This window comes from Achroia grisella, unplaced genomic scaffold, assembly GCF_030625045.1.
Source record: "Achroia grisella isolate CSIRO2021 unplaced genomic scaffold, CSIRO_AGI_Agris_v1 utg6051, whole genome shotgun sequence".
NCBI classification, from domain to species: Eukaryota; Metazoa; Arthropoda; class Insecta; order Lepidoptera; family Pyralidae; genus Achroia; species Achroia grisella.
In genome coordinates this window covers 209,562-227,602 of record NW_026712961.1, presented here as the reverse complement: position 1 = coordinate 227,602, position 18,041 = coordinate 209,562, and the positions used below count along the sequence as shown (strand labels likewise).

The 18,041-nt window shown below is 34.0% G+C and overlaps 1 protein-coding gene across 2 annotated transcripts in view; it reads right to left on the bottom strand.

Annotated features, from left to right (window-relative positions):
* Window positions 1-17,660, bottom strand: part of LOC131848946 (heterogeneous nuclear ribonucleoprotein K) — a 29,585-nt gene extending 11,925 nt beyond the window's left edge. The window contains exons 1-4 of one of the 2 annotated variants that reach the window (XM_059198907.1): window positions 17,515-17,660; window positions 4,535-4,571; window positions 1,295-1,408; window positions 654-710 (exon numbers count right to left, since the gene is read on the bottom strand). In XM_059198907.1, coding sequence (XP_059054890.1) covers window positions 654-710; window positions 1,295-1,384 — 147 coding nt within the window. In that variant the 5' untranslated portion in view covers window positions 1,385-1,408; window positions 4,535-4,571; window positions 17,515-17,660. Of the gene's footprint in view, window positions 1-653; window positions 711-1,294; window positions 1,409-4,534; window positions 4,572-4,651; window positions 4,772-17,514 lie in introns of those variants that run through there. The other variant, XM_059198908.1, reaches the window with a different exon arrangement.
* Window positions 17,661-18,041: the final 381 nt, after the last annotated feature.

Below are 18,041 nucleotides of genomic sequence, written 5' to 3'. Positions count from 1 at the left end.
GTGGCGGAGGTGGAGGCGCGCGGCGCGTCACGCTACAAGACACAGAGGCGTCTCGGGGGCGCTAAAGACCTGCAACTGGCTGCCGGGGGGTTAATCTGTCTATAGCCTACGGACTGGCCGCTGGCATGAGCCTCGGTGGCTAAAACTACCACCGGAACTCACACTGGCTTCTTTCAAAATCTTGATTTAATTCTCTGTCCATTCTACGAGATTGATGATAGTGACCACATAGCAAAATGCAGAGAATTTGGGTTTCATAGTTTTGTATTTCTGTAATGCAATCCGATGGAGGCTCCGCAGTACAATTATTAATTAAACATATATTGGTAGACGTACCTGGAGTGAAAAATGTTAATAAAATACATTAAAATTGTATAATAATATACTAACACTTACTTATTTAATTACTAGGTGTATACTTAACAAATACCAATATGTATAAAACCAATTCATTATCTACCAGTTGATTAAATGTATATTAATTCAATTAATTAATATGTGTTTACAATTACTTAGCTAATAATTAAATTTAATAAATGTATGATTTTAAGATATCTACCAATAATTAGCTAGATACTTATTTAATTATTTAATGAATGTGATGAAGTACTTACTATACTAAGTATTGACCTGTGCGTATTATAAACACTGACCTGATTTCTAAGTTTTGATATATTGGTGCCACCTTTCCCAATGATCGAACCAGCCACCTGTATTTTTATTAAATATTAATATTGAAAATTACAATAGCCGTAGTGTGCATGTACGCGTAATAATAATATGATAGCTAGAGCACTGTTTTTTTTAAATCAAACTAAAAAAAACAATAACGTCATGAATTATGACAACTATGACTTTCTTGCACTGAGAAACGATATCGATTCTCTACAATGTCATCTTCTTGGGTATCTTTGCCTCATCAAGTTCTACAACTAAACAACTCCTTTTGTAAGCTGTGTTAAGCTTAGAAGCATGAGATATGGCCGTAAATTAAAGGGTACAACACGGTACATCTTAGTCCTCTAGAATGGCCATTCAGTCAGGTACAATGCAATGGTATAAATAATATGTTCTATGATGCCAGTGGCAGTGGTAGGTACTGCTCATGAGTATGTGGGAAGAGAACCACTTCAATAGGTACATCTGCTATCACCTTGTTTGTCATTAAATTCCAATTGATTGACACTAGGCTCTCCAATTAAATCAACTAATGCAAAAACGAGATGGTCAAAAATCACGACATTGATGTGGCGTAATATAAGGATGGGCTAATGATGGTACAAATGTTTCTTACCTTGCTGGGTATCAAGAAAGTGACTTCGTCGTCGGTGTGCCGCTGCCTCTTGTGGACGGGGCCATCATCACCGTACGCGTCACGCTTCATACTGCTATTACGAATTTAGCTAATCTAAAGAAATAAAACAAGTATATTAATTTGATATGTGCAAAAAAGGAAAGTTAAGCCCAGGTATAAGTGGCGCCTAATTGGGGTTCGTGGAAGATAAAGAAAATAGAAGAACAGATGTACTTTGCTGTATTGAAGATTCGATTAATAGGTTTAGACTCGGCCTTACTAAATTACCGATACAGATTCTACTGAGTCCCTTAGGGGTCGTCCATAAATTACGTGAGGTGTTTTTTTGAATTTTCTGGAGGTGAGATATCGTGAGATTTTATCAACCCCCTCCCCCATTCCCCAATCTCACGAGAGATTTTTCAAAATGTGGGTTTCTTACGTAAACGCGTTAGATTCTTGTAGTAAAAGAAACAAATTGCTTCGTGCTTTTATTTACGACTAGTTAAGACTAGTAATCAATTATGTTGAGAGTTATAAGTGTAATAAAAATTTTACAATAGAATACTTAAATCGTAACTACTGCAATTAAAAAAAGAATATCTACTCTAATTCAGTCCATGGAGAATCATGCGCGGTCTCAAGAGAGACTATTGGAACCAACATGTCCATATGATTTTCAGTAAAATCATCTGCACCTTCAACATCGTTCTGATCTAGCCACTCTAAGCCGTTGGTGCTTGCGCACAGTAACTCATTAGCTCGTCTTGTGACAATCCGTGGGGGTCACACTTTGCGAAACAAACGCACTTGCTTAGCTGGTGCAATGTGAACTTCTTGCCTGTGCTCTGCAGCTCTTGTGATAGATGCAAAGTAAATATCGCTTGTACTGCAGCATCTTTTCTCTAAATCATCACGTACGCTCTCGTTCATCGAGTCACGCGTTCGGCTGACAGTGGCGCGAAAACAAAGGACGGGTTACACTATACTGTAAATTCAGATTAAATTGAGCTATTTGGTATAAAACAAATATGGTGGTTTGACAGTCAGTAGATGTATAACGTCGAAGTATGAATGAAATTATTTTCTTTCGAAGGAATTAGTGAATGATCTTAGTCGTATTACGATTACGCTTAAGATTAAATCTTAAGCATGTACAATCTGGATTAAATGGACCAAAATAGTTTTTTTTTTGTTTCAGTCAGAAAAAATTGCGTTATATTTGCTGAGACCCCCCTGTCTCCAACGTAAGCTTAGATGAGATTTCACTGAGACTCGACCCCTTCCCCCCCCTTAAACATCTCACGTAATTTATGGACATTTATGGACATGTTCTTATTAGAACATGGCTTCCCCAAAGGCCCACGAATATACAAGTGCAAACAATCCATCCATCATCATCCAATTTAAAAACAGGTCACTAAATAAACGATTACGTTAAGTTATGTAGACGGGATCAATGTTAAAATAATAAGACAGTAACGCGCCATTTTCTTTTAAGCAAAGCTTTAGGTGCCACAGACAGTTTTCTTTATTGAGAGTGTTTTGATGCTAAAGAAATAGTAGCTCGAGTAATCGTAGATATGACCTCTTATCACGCACTCGGAACTGTAAAATCGCTTCGAGAAGCTTTCTTGTGACGGAAGTTTCCGAGTTGCTGGGCGGGCCTGGTTTACTATACTAATTGACTTGGTTCTACACGCATAATGATCTAAGATACTAAGTGCATAGAATACAGTCCTTTTCGTATCAGAAAATGTAAATAAAGTTAACGCGAAAATTATAAATAAAAAAATTCATAGGTCATTTGCAATTTTTATTATTAACTTCAACGGTGCTGCGCATCAATTGAAAATACTTATTCCATAAACTCAACAGTTCACGACTACAAAGTTAATTAATTTATGGAATTTTTGTAGTATTTTATTATGTCGTGATTGCAACGTTGGCGTGCATAGTTGGCGATACTTTGTTAACTGATAAAACTACTTTTGCAGTGAATTCTTGTGCAGTCCATGGACTAAGTACGTACGTTTTTTATGGTAAGTGTATTACATCTTTAAAACTATCACGATTTTTATACTAAAACGACGTCTTCATATAATACAGAGTGATGTTAATAAAAATTAACTTAAAATAAAAATATTCCGGTTCCTATCAAGACAAAGGATTTGGTACATCGTGTCACCGAGCAAAAACTTGGCAAATACGTATTCTTTTGGGAAACTAGTGAAACACATGAAACCTAGTCTATGCTAACACGAGTCGTCTGCCTGGCAGCAGGTGAACGAGGTCAGTGACACCCCCGCAGGTGCACGCCAACGCTCAAGTCGCGAGCAATTTGCGCGAGACACAAAAGGGTACCGCCACCCTGCAACCGTTCCAAAAGCCCAACTTTCTTAATTTCCTGTACTTTCGCTTCAAGTACAAATAAAACCCAATTACCAAGTTCGAGTAATGTATATAGCATTAATAACCGATTAGAATTCACTGAAATTAAAGAGCGAAACACAAGAGGGGTAAGACCGTATACGTCCTTACTGATGTTACTTTATCAACGCCCCAATCGGATTTTTATGAAGTAGTTAATCGAGTAATAAAATAATTCGCAACGATTGATTTCGTCGCGAAAAACTTTATGAACAGAAGAATGAGGTTAAGGGCGTTCTAAGTGTGTAATAAAGTATGACTATAACAATCGGGAATGACTTAGCGCCGCGCCTAGCAGTAGCGGCGCTGTGGCAATAGGTAGGCAGGTGTGGATGTTCCGAGAACAAAGATGCCAGCCTAATATACACGGTCAAACGAAATAATATAACAGTATAGTACCTATTCAATAACGTAATAATAATATAATAATAACGTATATATATTTGATTGATATTAAAATTAAAGTTCCGTTTTATTATGAAAATAAATTAAATTTAAATTATTGTTTCTATACTAATAAAATTTTAATTTCATAAATATCATTACATAAAGAACCCTAACAAAAGATAAGAATAACAAAGGATAACAACAAAACAGAATAACCACGTAACTTCTTTTCATTTTCAGTCATATTTATAATTTAAGCTTAGAAAATGACTGAAAATGAAAAGGTACGCTCGTAAAGAACAAGCGAACAAAGAATAAGGGTTCCTCACAATATGAACAAAAGGTTTTCTAATAATAAAAAAAGAACAAAGAATGGAACACAGTGAAAAATCTAGTTAGCAAATATAACTTTATAAAACTCACCAATTTGTCCGGGCGTTTAGTACGTGCTGGTTTAGACCTAGAACAAGAGACGTAATAACAATTAGATTTTGGTATACCATTATAAAGTACTTATTACACTTTGGTATTGCAACCTACTTTGTAACGTGTATTGGAGATAGTTAGCGCGTGTGAGCCCATATTTGAAGACTTATTGCGACCGCTCATGTGGAGGAACGCGAGAGAACTGGCACCGTTCGGGCTCTGCACGGGCGTTAGTAAGGCACCCCCGAGACTCCGGGGCGCCGGAGGTGCACATGCGTACCACCCGCCGCCCTGTCGATAACACCCTACCTCTCATTGTGCCCCGGAAACGACGACTTAACGAGTCACACCGCTAGACACCCAGCCTCGTGCCTAGACTAACCTACATATCACCTTTAGACAATGATATTCTGATTCCTTATCGCAGTCCAATTTTGGCTCATCATTAATAAACCGATACCTATTTGCAGAAAATAGGCCGCAACTGAAAATTTGGTGGGACGCTACTGTCTATTGTTCATAACCCCATAAATACAAAGGGCATTTCAAACCTGCCTAGCATCTACAGACTCCTCACATTTAAGATCAATGTTACGTCTTGTAGAGGGACGCCTTACACTACGTTACCTATGAGGGATAATCATTCGAGAACTGCAATATTTTCAATTTTGTTATTCAGCAAAACTACGTACAAATCAAAAACAATTAGAATAATTCTATAGTATGAAAAGTTTAATGTGAAGAGATGGTGAACCCCCCTCTCCGTCTACTCGCCCATTTTCGCCCGATGAAGCTGTAAAGGGCAGCTGAAGTAAACAGCATTCAATGAGTACGAAAGAAACAATAACATGAATTTCCACTATTTAGTAGTAGACAATTCACAGTTAAATAATTTTGTTATTTAATATGCGATATTTTTGTTTAGTTAATATGCGATTATACATAGGCAAACATTTACCTACTCCCAGCGACCCGACCTTACCCATAACCCGCGGACTCAGCAGGATTTATCTAATCTCTAATCGCGGCAGAAGTGAACAATTAAATTTATTTAAAATTTCATTATTTTTAAAAATATCGAACTAATTGTAACTACATATCGATTTAAGTCTTTATTGTGAATTCGCGAAGTTTTCTTACTATCTATTTATATACACGATATTCCTAAACATTGTGACGAATTTTGTCACATTTTTTTTTGGTATTTTTTTACAGATATTTGTATATACATATACGTATAATATGAATATAATTTAGTATACAACCTTCGCCGTCACATATACAAGTATCTACAAATGATTTCAGACTGATAATTAGAATACAACTTTCTTTGTCAATATATAGTTTTTCTAATTATTTTTTTCATTATGGTACATTACTTAATTATCAATTATCATTAGTTACATGTTTGGTCCTTTTTTTGCAGTACTTAAGACATCAAAAATATAATGCATTAAGTTGTAATAAAATTATAGATATAAGTATAAGCGTCACTATTAAAGTAATATCATCTAAAATGCCGATAGTGAGAGCAATATAAATAATAAACATCCATACCGATGGCATGCGACGTAGTCGTTAGGTGCCCCTAATGTCCACCTACAACTTCACTTAACAAATTGACAAAATTAATGGATGTCAAATTTATTGTTACAATTCCTTCTTATTAATAATTAGTACTTCATATGAAAACAGAAACATTCATAAAGAAATGTAATTATATGATCACTAATTTAACTATTATACATAGATAATTATTGCCATTTATAATTAGCTGAGTCTGCAAATTCGTATGTTTTGTCTGTATACCAATTGAAATAAATCCAAAACAAATCTTTAAGCGAAGTTTACCGGTTTGCAAAATTTGCGGTTATGAGTAATGTATTGTACATTATTAAAAACCGCAAACAAGTTGATTCTGAGATTAGCGCGCAAACAAACGCACAAACTAACAATATAAATTCTAACAATCATAGTTTTAGGTTGTATTACGTTAACAAAGATAGAAATTTTATATATGTATGTTTATATTCTACATCATAATAACTATAGGTTAGGTAAAACATTTCTAAGTACGAAGTAGTTTTTATCGAGGCTTAAATATAACCTTATGACATGGGTCATTATGAACATTATATCATAATGATTTTGTGGTAAACCATATTATTATAAACGTATATTTATACGAATTTAATTATAGAGATATCTACAGGTACCTATGCCGTATTATGCATATTTTGGTCCACAGCAACATTTAGTTTAGAAATAATCCTGTGAGACTTATAAATATTGTTTTTATTCCAATATGATGCTCAACATCAAATGAGAACTTGTCACAGATGCAGCGAAATCACAAATAAATTTAATTTTGGCGAACCGAATGATAATACATTAAATGACAGTCGTCTACATTGAACAGGACTGCGTTAATAATGTTATCATGTGATATCACTCATAAGTTGCCATTCAAGAGGACTAAGATGTGATGCCTCTAATCGTGTATTTTTCTGTCTCGTGACACTCTATAACTGAAATACAGCTTACAAACCAAACTAGTGAAATAGATCAGACTGAGGTATCCATGAAGACGAATTTTTACAGTCTACCTCAGGTATTTATATGTAGATTGTTTATGCATGTACTTAAACGACATAACTCACGAGGATCTGTAACATCATTACATTAAACAGTTGAACACCATAAAAATAATGGTAACGATCAAACACGCACCTGTCTTTTAGAATAAATTTCTTATTATACAAATGTTCAATGTTGTATTTGTATTATGGATGGATGTACCTATTTATTTGTCGATGGCTAATAGCTAACCCATGAGGTGGTATCGAAGACAAACGTTGCCCCGACGACCAGACAACAAAACAAATGCGCACTATTATTTGTTGAAAGACAAGATTACATAACTGTCAGTCATATTGGCTTTACAGGTCACTATTGTGAATAATCAAAAAGCTTTTAGCTGGCATATTACACCCATGTTTACCTTACAAATTAAATGAACGACAAAACATACAAAATTGTTTGCTCGACCGGCTTGTTAATATATCAAAACAAAACTGTTATAATTGCAAAACTTTAAAATTATATATTACATGTAGTACTTATTCAATTAATGAATACTTTATTTTATTTATCCTTAAATTAACTAAATATACGTTTGCCCGGCAGTGGAACAACATCGGTTAATAATAATTAAAGTACTGTCGTCTACATGCTGAATAAATATAGATGTTTTAAATCTGTATTATTATCAAAGGCAAATTTGTTATGAATAATATTAATTCAGGAAGTACGAGACCAATTTAAGTAATTCTTTCACTGATTGAAAGGAAAGGTACAATATTCTTCAGTGACATATGCCGTATTTTAACATCATTTGTAATTATGAGTACCGAGGGAAAGTCGGGGCAGGTCGCTAATTTATTTATACACCTACCTTATACCTTGCAACAGTGTATCATATTCAGGTAATCATAGACAATGCAAGTCCACGTCATGTCATGAAAATTACATAGCAATAAAAAGTACATAAAAGTAGGTCGCATAGGACATATTAAAGGCCTGCTGTACATATTTTTAGGTACATACTGTGTGAACTATCAGGTGCTGTCATAAAGTATGTGTGACCAGGCGGCTGCAATAACAATCAACCAGCTTTGACCTAATTATTCTTACTTTTCTATCCGTGGTACATTATTTTAAACGGGCAATTGTAGAAACTGTGGGGGTTTGAAACAAAGTCTGTAATTTGCTGTACACTGACTGTTGAAATATTTAAATAGCTATGGGAACTCGTAGAGCGTATACCACCCGCTCGACTGGACGTGGGGTTTTCGGTCGAGTTGAAATTACTATTGTACACAATATGGGCCTGGGAATCGACAGATACTATGCTTATTACAGAGCAAGTAATTATTAGTTCTTATAATTAAACTTCCCTGTAGCAGAAATGAAACCTACATGCTAGGTTTGTAATTTTAATATGAAATGAAGCTCAGTCTTTGTGTGGAGTGCAATTTAATATACAGTAATAACGGTAGCCATAATGTATCGATTTTTAGACTTTATCCTAGAACGATGTATTTTACTTACACATTTCAAGATAACTAATGTGATGTTAAATCATTACTTAAATTCAAGAATAGGGAAGTAAAACATAAATAAATAAAGAAATTTCACTTTCCGAAAATACAATAGTCAATACTCTCTCCAAAACCCACAGATTACTTTTTTTAATTGTTTACATGAAATTATAATAGATCATCATTAAAAGTACTCTTTTTTTTTGCCGTTCGTTTTTATTGAATTACTTTTCGATGACTGAGAATGAATTACACGAGGGGTCTTCGGCGGGCAGAAGATTTAAATTGAGTGTTGTACAGCAAGAAAAATCTGAGTCATGACATGAATAACAAATACATAATTTGATTTTAAAAGTACTGTACATAGCACACAATATGCATTAAATGGGGCGATATTTCTTTGTTTTATGAGTAGATTACGTCGATACCAATGACGGCTAATACGTTACGAGAATACACTAGTATTGTATCACGACAATAAACCACTAATCAATTTGTAATAATTTGGTATTTTAATAGAACAACGAACACAGTTAACATGTTTGTTTAATGAATGCCTATTTCAGCCGCCAAGCAACCTGCTTTGAAAGTTATACTTCAGTTGTAGAGTCAGTAAGCTGTACTCAATTTTTCGCAATCAGCCTCTCATTTGGGCCGTTACACGTGTTGTAGGGACAGATTAGGTAGTGAAATTGCAGGATAACAACCATGATATCTTTAGTCCTCTTGAATAACAATGCTCAAGCGCTATCATAGGTGTCATGATAACGTGACATTCGTGTACATATACGCTACGTTTAACAGGAGGTGGGTCGGTCGGTTTGTCATTTCAATTTCATAAAAGGCACTAGTCAATATATCCCATATATTGCAGATGAGAATAGATGGACCGTATGAAAGATGATATGGTAAGAAAAGGAGTAACTAATGAGGTCTAAGTTCTCATTAAGTGAAAGAATGCATGATTAAAATCAGTAAAACTAAACAATAAGTCAAACACTTCAATGTCCACTATACGTAGGTACACTTTAATAACAAAATTGATGTTATTATTTGTAGCAGTTTGTCCCTCGACGATGTGAATTATTCATTCGGAAAATGACGCCGCATATCTGACAAACTTGAAAATATAGCCTAAGAGCTTGTGAACCCTTAGGATATAACGGTCTGTCTGTAAGGCTAAATTGTTTTAGTGATGAATCATAGCATGTTTAGTACGATTACGACTAGTTGGCAGACATCAGTCCTGTACGTCATAGGTTAGGTTAGGTTGTCCATATTTTTTTAGTAAAAAAGAATGTCCCTGTAAGATGGAATTATTAATACGACTTAGTGTATTCAGTATTAAGTAGGAAAAACATTACGACAATCGAGGGTACATGAGCTCTAGTCAATGATTAGGCTTGCATGAACTTTGCTCATCTTTTACACTTGAAAACATTGTGTGTTTTAAATATTATATATGTTGAAAATACACAAGACGTGCAGGGCTGATGCCTGCCTTAATTTTGTTTTTACTAAATTCATCACTAATTTCTGTACAGAAGATCGTTTTACCAAGGCTTTACGAGCTCTTAGGCTATCGCGGGCTGTGTCGTCTAATATATGTATATATGTTTCTACTGTATAGCTTTACCCTATCTTCTTTGAGGATGTATAGGATAATTCATGGAATAAATATGCGGTTTTTCTCTGTAATGGAGCTCTAGCGGCAGGTAGCTACGAGCGAGAAAGTGTACGATCGTATCGTATATTTCGCTAAAACGATTCTTACGCGATAAATTTGGAGACATTTAGGGAACGAGGTCTGCGCAAAGGTTGGCAAGGACCTAATCTATTATTGATAGAGGCTTTGGTAGAAGGGAAATTCAATTATGGTATAGGTACTGTTGTGAACAGGTTGTCATTCCCTATAAGGCAACATTTTACAAATACCTTAATATCGTTTATATTTAAACACAGAAGATTTTTTGGGTTTACTACTTGTCATTAAGTCCAATGTTTGTTCGATCCGTTTGCATATAAAGTCAGACAATTTGAAATATACAATGTCGTATATGTAAGGATCCCAATTTCTGAACCTAAGGTACAAGCCAATATGACGCTAACGTATCCCTTGCACGAAACTATAGTGGCATCAAACAAACATCTCTAGGTCTAAGGATGTGAAAATAGTCGATTATGGAAAAATATTCCAAGATATGAAACAATTAACAATACATTTCTTATCATAGACGATGTTTTACTACACTTTGGGTGAAATATAACCAACACAAGTGTTTTGAACGTAAAATAGAAAAGGAGAATATTATAACATTAAAAAAGGATGTCGCAAAAAACAGTTGCGGTCTAAATTAAATACATTCCCCTACTTTAGAGTTAGAAGTATCAGTAAATAAAACGGTATATTCAATGGTATGATATGTTGTTACTCATATATCTGCCACTGGATAAACGACCGTTCGTATTTCACGCTCGGGGACACGGAGTGACCCGGGCGCCGAGAGCATACCCTTCGCTCCAAGGACCAGGACTAATGCGCAACGAGCCGTGAAAATGTTACAACCTTAACTACATTAAGTATTACATCTTTGGCATTATCATCTCCCCAAAAAATATTCTGTTGATATGCAAAATTTAGACTGTTATCTATATTATTTCTATTATAATCTATTCTATAAGGAATGAAATTACAGAATACGAGGCATAACATATTAGTCCTCTGGAATGGCAATTCATGAATGATATCACGGATATTATATGTTAGGATAACGTGTTCCAAAAAATACTTTAAACTACTAAATGAGAGCTTTACCATTTGTCATACTTTTTTTATATATTCCAGCACAACATATACATTAAAGACTCCATTCAATGTGTCGAGGAGAGGAATAATGATATATTTATATTACTTTCAAATAATATAAATAAAAAAATATTAAATCACAAACATTTTCTGAGTAAAATGTAACGAACATGCCTTCATAAGTTTCGTTTTATTATCAAATGTTACTAATACTATAACAGCAAAAGTGTATGAAGATAAATAGATAGAATATGCATTGAACAATGATATAAAGTAACCTACATTAGATAATTGTTTAATGCATATTCTAATTAGTAGGTAGATAGATTGAATGTGTAAACCAAATACATGTTGCTGAAAACAATTTTTTCAAGACCATCTTTGGTAACAGATACAACAGTAAGAAATGGTGGGTGACATGCAAATAGAAATAAATAAGAATAATTATATTAATAATACCAAGAAAATAAGTGTATGAATTACATACATATATTTGGACAAACTATGAATAAAATAAAGATATGTTGCCATTAAAATGAAATTATATATACATAGCCTCATTTTGCATTTTATCTTAATGCAGGCGTCAAAACGAGAAACATTATTTGGTTAGTAAAAATACAATACAATTATATTAATATCATTTATAAAATTCCGTTTATTTGTCGGTAGTAAGATATAATTAGAGGAAAAGGGAAATACGAGTTACGTGTACGCCCCTTGTGGCCTTTCAGGGAACGGTTATCCATTCCGTTTCCTCGTGGGCAGGCAGTGTGCATGAATATTTGATGCTCCTATCGATCATAACTTCTTTGCGGGGCTCCTTCGAACGCGACGGGCGGGACCGCCGTTAGCCCCCTACCTACCACATACCCCCATTCCAATACAATCAAGAAAATATTATTGACTTTCGTAATAGTTTCATTATAAAAAAAATAATTTATATTAAAAAGGAAAGGTTTGAAAGATCTTGCGAAAGGCAAAAAACTGACAATAACAGTAATTGAAGTGACCCTTAAAGGTATGGAACCTTAAAACATGCTTAAAGCTGTAGACAGAGGAATTACAAGTCATGAACTTTAGTAAAGGAAAGTCTACGGATGACCTAAGTAAGCACTAAATTGGTCGCACCGATCTATTGTGCTCTCTCCAGATACACAAACTTTACATCTAACCACCAGCCCAATATTAGTCTGGAATACGGCAATACTATTACTACGTAAGTACTATTTTGAAGTATTTATATCCGTTTTGTGTACCGTATTCGGCCAAATAAATATTTATGAGAACTGCTTAAATATTACGTGAATAATTCCGTACTAGTACTATCGGGTGGCTCTTTATGCTCTAAATTGTTAGAACGTTCGAAGGAGTACAATCAGGCTCAAACAACACCAACATGTTTTTCTCAATTGGCATCCTCATGTGCCAATGTCTCAGGGATAGTACCATATAAGAATTGCTAAGCAAATATTAATTGTATTCATAATACAGAATACAACAAAGAGCATGCAGTCTTTTATGAAGAGGTTACAAGAAAATTGTATTGCATACGGAATTTACACCCCAATCAAGTGTTTAACATTTGCGTGTGAGGGTACAAAGAAATCAAAAACAATTCACAATTGTTCTTTTTAACATTGTACCGGGGGTTGTCTTCATGACTTTTAAAAGATTAGGTGGTGGTTAACAGGCAAAAATAGTTAGGAATTGTAAGAAAGGTATCGGTTGGACGTTTCGTGAGTGTAATTGTAGAGTCGTGGGCGTGCCACACGCTACGACGGCGCAGTCAGTCGGGCGGGAGACATCTTGTATGTATTTGCTTCTGTAGTAATTTCCCCGTCCGTCCTTGTATATTTAAGCGGCGGTATCGTCCGTACCGCTCTCATGCATATGTCATGAGCAGTTGCCGTGCGACGGTTTGTTGACGGTCGAGCCGCGGGAACCGCGACCATCGGCCCCCAGCCCACCACCGATAATTATTACGTTCTACTTTCGATGGCAGTATCGGCGCCACCCCCTGGGATACCCCCCGGTGGTGGCGTGGCTGGTGGTCAATATACCACCACGTCACCTCGATACCGTTCACATGGGGAGGATGAGGAGACAATTAGATTCCCGTTTTTCTCCAACAGTCCGCATGTAATGGCTATGTAGTGTGTATTGCATGTACGTACAAATTAAATGGCGGACACCGTAAAAGCAGTCATAAGTCCGGAGCTCGCACGCGATGCAATAAATAACATGGTTCTATTTAATGTCCCTATAGACAGCTAACTTTGAAGGGTTATTGAATAAAATAGTTCAACTTTTTAAAAACTCACAAATATTGATTGGATGTTTCTTTACAACAGCGTTTCGAGATTGCATTATTTTCATATAGTCAATCTGAACGACAATTTAATAATGCATGCATACAAAAGCCTATGCACATTGAATCGTGATTAGCCGGTCTACTCTGAACAGTAATTCCGATCCAATGATATAGGATACAGAATTTTCCAACTTATTATAATCTGGAAATTTATTCTAGCTATTTATTAATTCCAAATTTTGTGTTCTTTGATTTGTTATTCGATTTATTCTGTTTCGTCTTGATTCTGTTATTCGATATTGAAATAAGTCTACACTTTATACCACTAATTCATTTGCAAATATATTGACATCTACAATTTATATATAATATTCTAGTTATTGTATTATGATTGTCCATTATTTTTCAAAAATTTTTTGTATTATGATTTGGCATTAAAAATACATACTTACAGCCTTTTTCAACCTTCTACCACCAACCCCTATTTTTATAGCGATTTTAATTAATATGGCAAAACAACGTTTGCGATGTCAGTTAGTGATTATATATTTATTGAAAACGCGTTTTTGTTAAAACATATAGATAGATAGATCATTATTATAAGTAGGCATATGCAACTAACTTCGGCTGATCAATATATAAAGAACCAGATAACGTGACGAACTACCATTAGTAGAGTTCCATAGAGATACTCATGACATGTAATAAATATAATGTGCTTGAAACAACTTTTAAATACTGAAATGCAACTGGAATACATAAAAACGTCTTTGGTTTCCAAAGTTAAAAATTTTGTGATAGGCAGCTGGTATTGCTACGAGTGTTTATAGACTTGCGTTTGGCTCTTCACTGATTGTTTCATAGCCAGGACAAGTATGCTTAGATTTGATATCTAAATCAAGATGATTTGAGCGAAATTCGAACGCTTATTAATTTCATATTTTCATAAATATGAATCGAATTCGACGCTCCACAATTTGGACACAGGAGTGTTTTTCGATGGAAGGAAAACTGTTTTAAACAATAAATTAATTAACGTCCGAGGATGTTCCTATTACGCGACTTTGCGGTAATGTGTTTGTAAATAATTATATGGATGTTTATTCCTTTTCGTTAAATTCACAGCAAAATTAATTGGACCACATATCAGGGTTTTTTTTTTTTTTTGGATGATAATGGAATGGTGATCCCGCCTGCGCTAACGGTTTACGCTGGCGGGGCACCAGTGGAGGATGATAAGATGAGCATGAGGTCAGGTCAGTTAGCCCATCGTGATAAATTTACCGGGAATTTAACACGATGGTTTCCAAACCGCGTGGAGGTCGACCTGACATGGTACATCACATATCAGGGTTGTCAACCATGAACTTCGGCTAGTACAAAGAATAAAATGTGAATTTGAATAAAAACTGTACTATGATCTAGGACATTGTAGGAATACATCACATTTTGATCGATTTTTGTAAAAATCTAAATCTGATAAAAACTTGTACAGGATGAAAAAGTCCTCGTCCGCAAATTTCGTACTTGCATGATGATATACGGTTGCAGTTACTGTTACATCATTGCTACATTGGTACATGTGTTATGTACACAAAAAAAGTATTGTGATAATAAACAAAATGGTTTTAGATAAGTACTTTAAACTTAAAAATCGTGAGAATGGAAGTGTGCAATCTAAACTTAACCATACTAATCAATACAATGGACCAAATTGTCTGCAAGATTTAGGTATATATATATACCTAGATATATAGCAAAATTGGAGGCAATTTTCAATGAATACCTACCACACCAACTAGTGACACTGTGCCAAATTTAAAGAGTCAACAACAATTTACCTCTTTAGAACAATGTTTTTATCACAAATTATTTCTTTATCTAAATAATAGAAATAAAATCACTAATTTTACTGAATACAGTAGCATATCACCTTAGCAGTTATGCATCAAGAGAACCTTTACTAATAATAATATATTGCACATTCGTTTCTGGTGCTCTTTATATTCATAGGTGACATTTTCTACTTTCCATCCGGTGAGTTATAATTTTTTTGCCACTAAAGTAACATATAAAATGGATAAAGTGGACAGATGGCCCATATGAATACAACCAAATGGTAGCCAGGTGGTATTCCTAATAATTACAGATAATTGCAGAATATACATTACAAGGGCAATTATAAAATAATATAAGACTTTGTAGCATATTAAAAAAATCAACAGCATAACTGATGTAAAGCCGATCATGAAAAGAATCATTTCACAACTTAAGTTTTACAATTGCTTAGATATTAAATAATTTAAATATAAGACAGATAGTACACTCACTGGGCATGGCAACATACTCCTAGGTAAGTCATACTAGGTATTTCCTTAATACCACTTGATTATGTACTCATGGCTTTATAATTTTTATTAGAAACATTTTTTTAAGATAGGTAAATTATGATGAGGAATTAAATTATATTATTTATTCCCATAATATTGGTACAGATAAGGTAAATTATTACTATGAAGTGTGGGTCATCACATCTGTCTAATGGAATTGTACTCTGTGGCATCACTTTTGCATGTTGTATTACATTTTTAATATATTGTAATGTGATTGCATGGTACAGAGGTATGACACCTTACTCTTAATGAATGGCTACATATTTATTAATAATATTTTTTCTTTTTACAAAGTGAATCATCTCTTGAGATATGGTTTTTGATAAGGGGGGTAGTTTCTATTATGTTGAACACTACAATGCTTTTATGGAAACCATTGTGGTTAACTTTTCATGAATTCACCATGATAAACTTAATAATTTGATTTCATCATTCTTTCATACATCCCCAGTGGCCTTCTATTATGTATCTTAGTGCAAGGGCCCCAACACATATAACAATAAAACAGTAGTAAGAAATACTATTATTTTCTATCATTATTCAATTGTTTTTACAGGACTGTTATGATGAACATCTAAATAATCTACCCATGAATGTAAAAGTAGTACCCAAGTCTTACAGACATGACAAAATAATTTGACAAATATTTCTGCCCTACTAAAACACATCTTTCATACATATTTGATATTATTTGTTTATTTTGATGGATATGTATTGCAGATAGGCAAACTAATATTAATAATAAGTAACCATATTCGCAACATTCTAATCATTTTAAACTTTACTAATTTAATAGAGAAACAACACGTGTTAAAATCTGATTAAAAATCTACTTGACCATGGCGTTGGGTCTTGTACAAAATATTGAGTTCTATAAGTTTTAAAGTGCATATTAATTATTAATAAATTACACATGTATTAATGAGTTTGTTTGTTACTCTATAACGGCACATAACCAAACATGAAATTGGACAGGACGGATGAGACTGTTTCGAGAGAGGTTTCTTGTAATAAATAACGGACATGGTCATTCGGAAGAAGACAGGAGCAGAAATTAATATACATAAAAATAAAATTATGTTATGATCTCAATACAACATGTACTGAATGGAAATGTATACTTTTTCGAAATGTTTTATCGTACTTTTGCAGGAAAAAGAAAGGAAAACGGACTTATAATTACATATAACATTATAATGGCAGAGAAATATTTAATAGTAGACTTCATACTACAATGAATGTTATAACAACTATTAAAATGTAACCGGCTGAATTAATCGATATCATGGTTTACCATACATATATACTCACTTCCATAATAAGTAACTATAGATACTAGTATAACAAACTGAAGTTGTACTTACCGATATTACTAGACTTTTATTTTATTTTACACTGCTAAAATGAAAAGCAAATTATTTTCTTTGGCTTATTTTAAAGACAAAGTTAAGATTAGACAATAAAATAGAAAAAAATGGCGGCAGGTTACAAGTAGTAGTAATTATCAAGATGTTTGGTAGTTTCTGCAGAATGTCGCCAGTATGAACTTAATATATTTTACTTATTGAGTCAGAATATACATTAAATGCAGCGGACAGTTTAATGGCTTTACAGTGAATTCAATATATTTAATATTTGAAGTCTGTGTTATACCATTACAATTATAACTATCATAAGAGTATTTAAAATAAATTTATTAAAAACTATCGTTTATGATATTATATAAATTTAAAAGGCCATTCCATGTTGATCTAGCGGTTTAGCACACTGCTTTACTTCGATGGTCGCAGATTTGATTCCTCGCATGGCACAAACATTTGTATTCTTGAATATAATTGTTTGTATCGGTTTGGGTGTTTTCTATGTATAATATTTATGTAATTACGTAAAA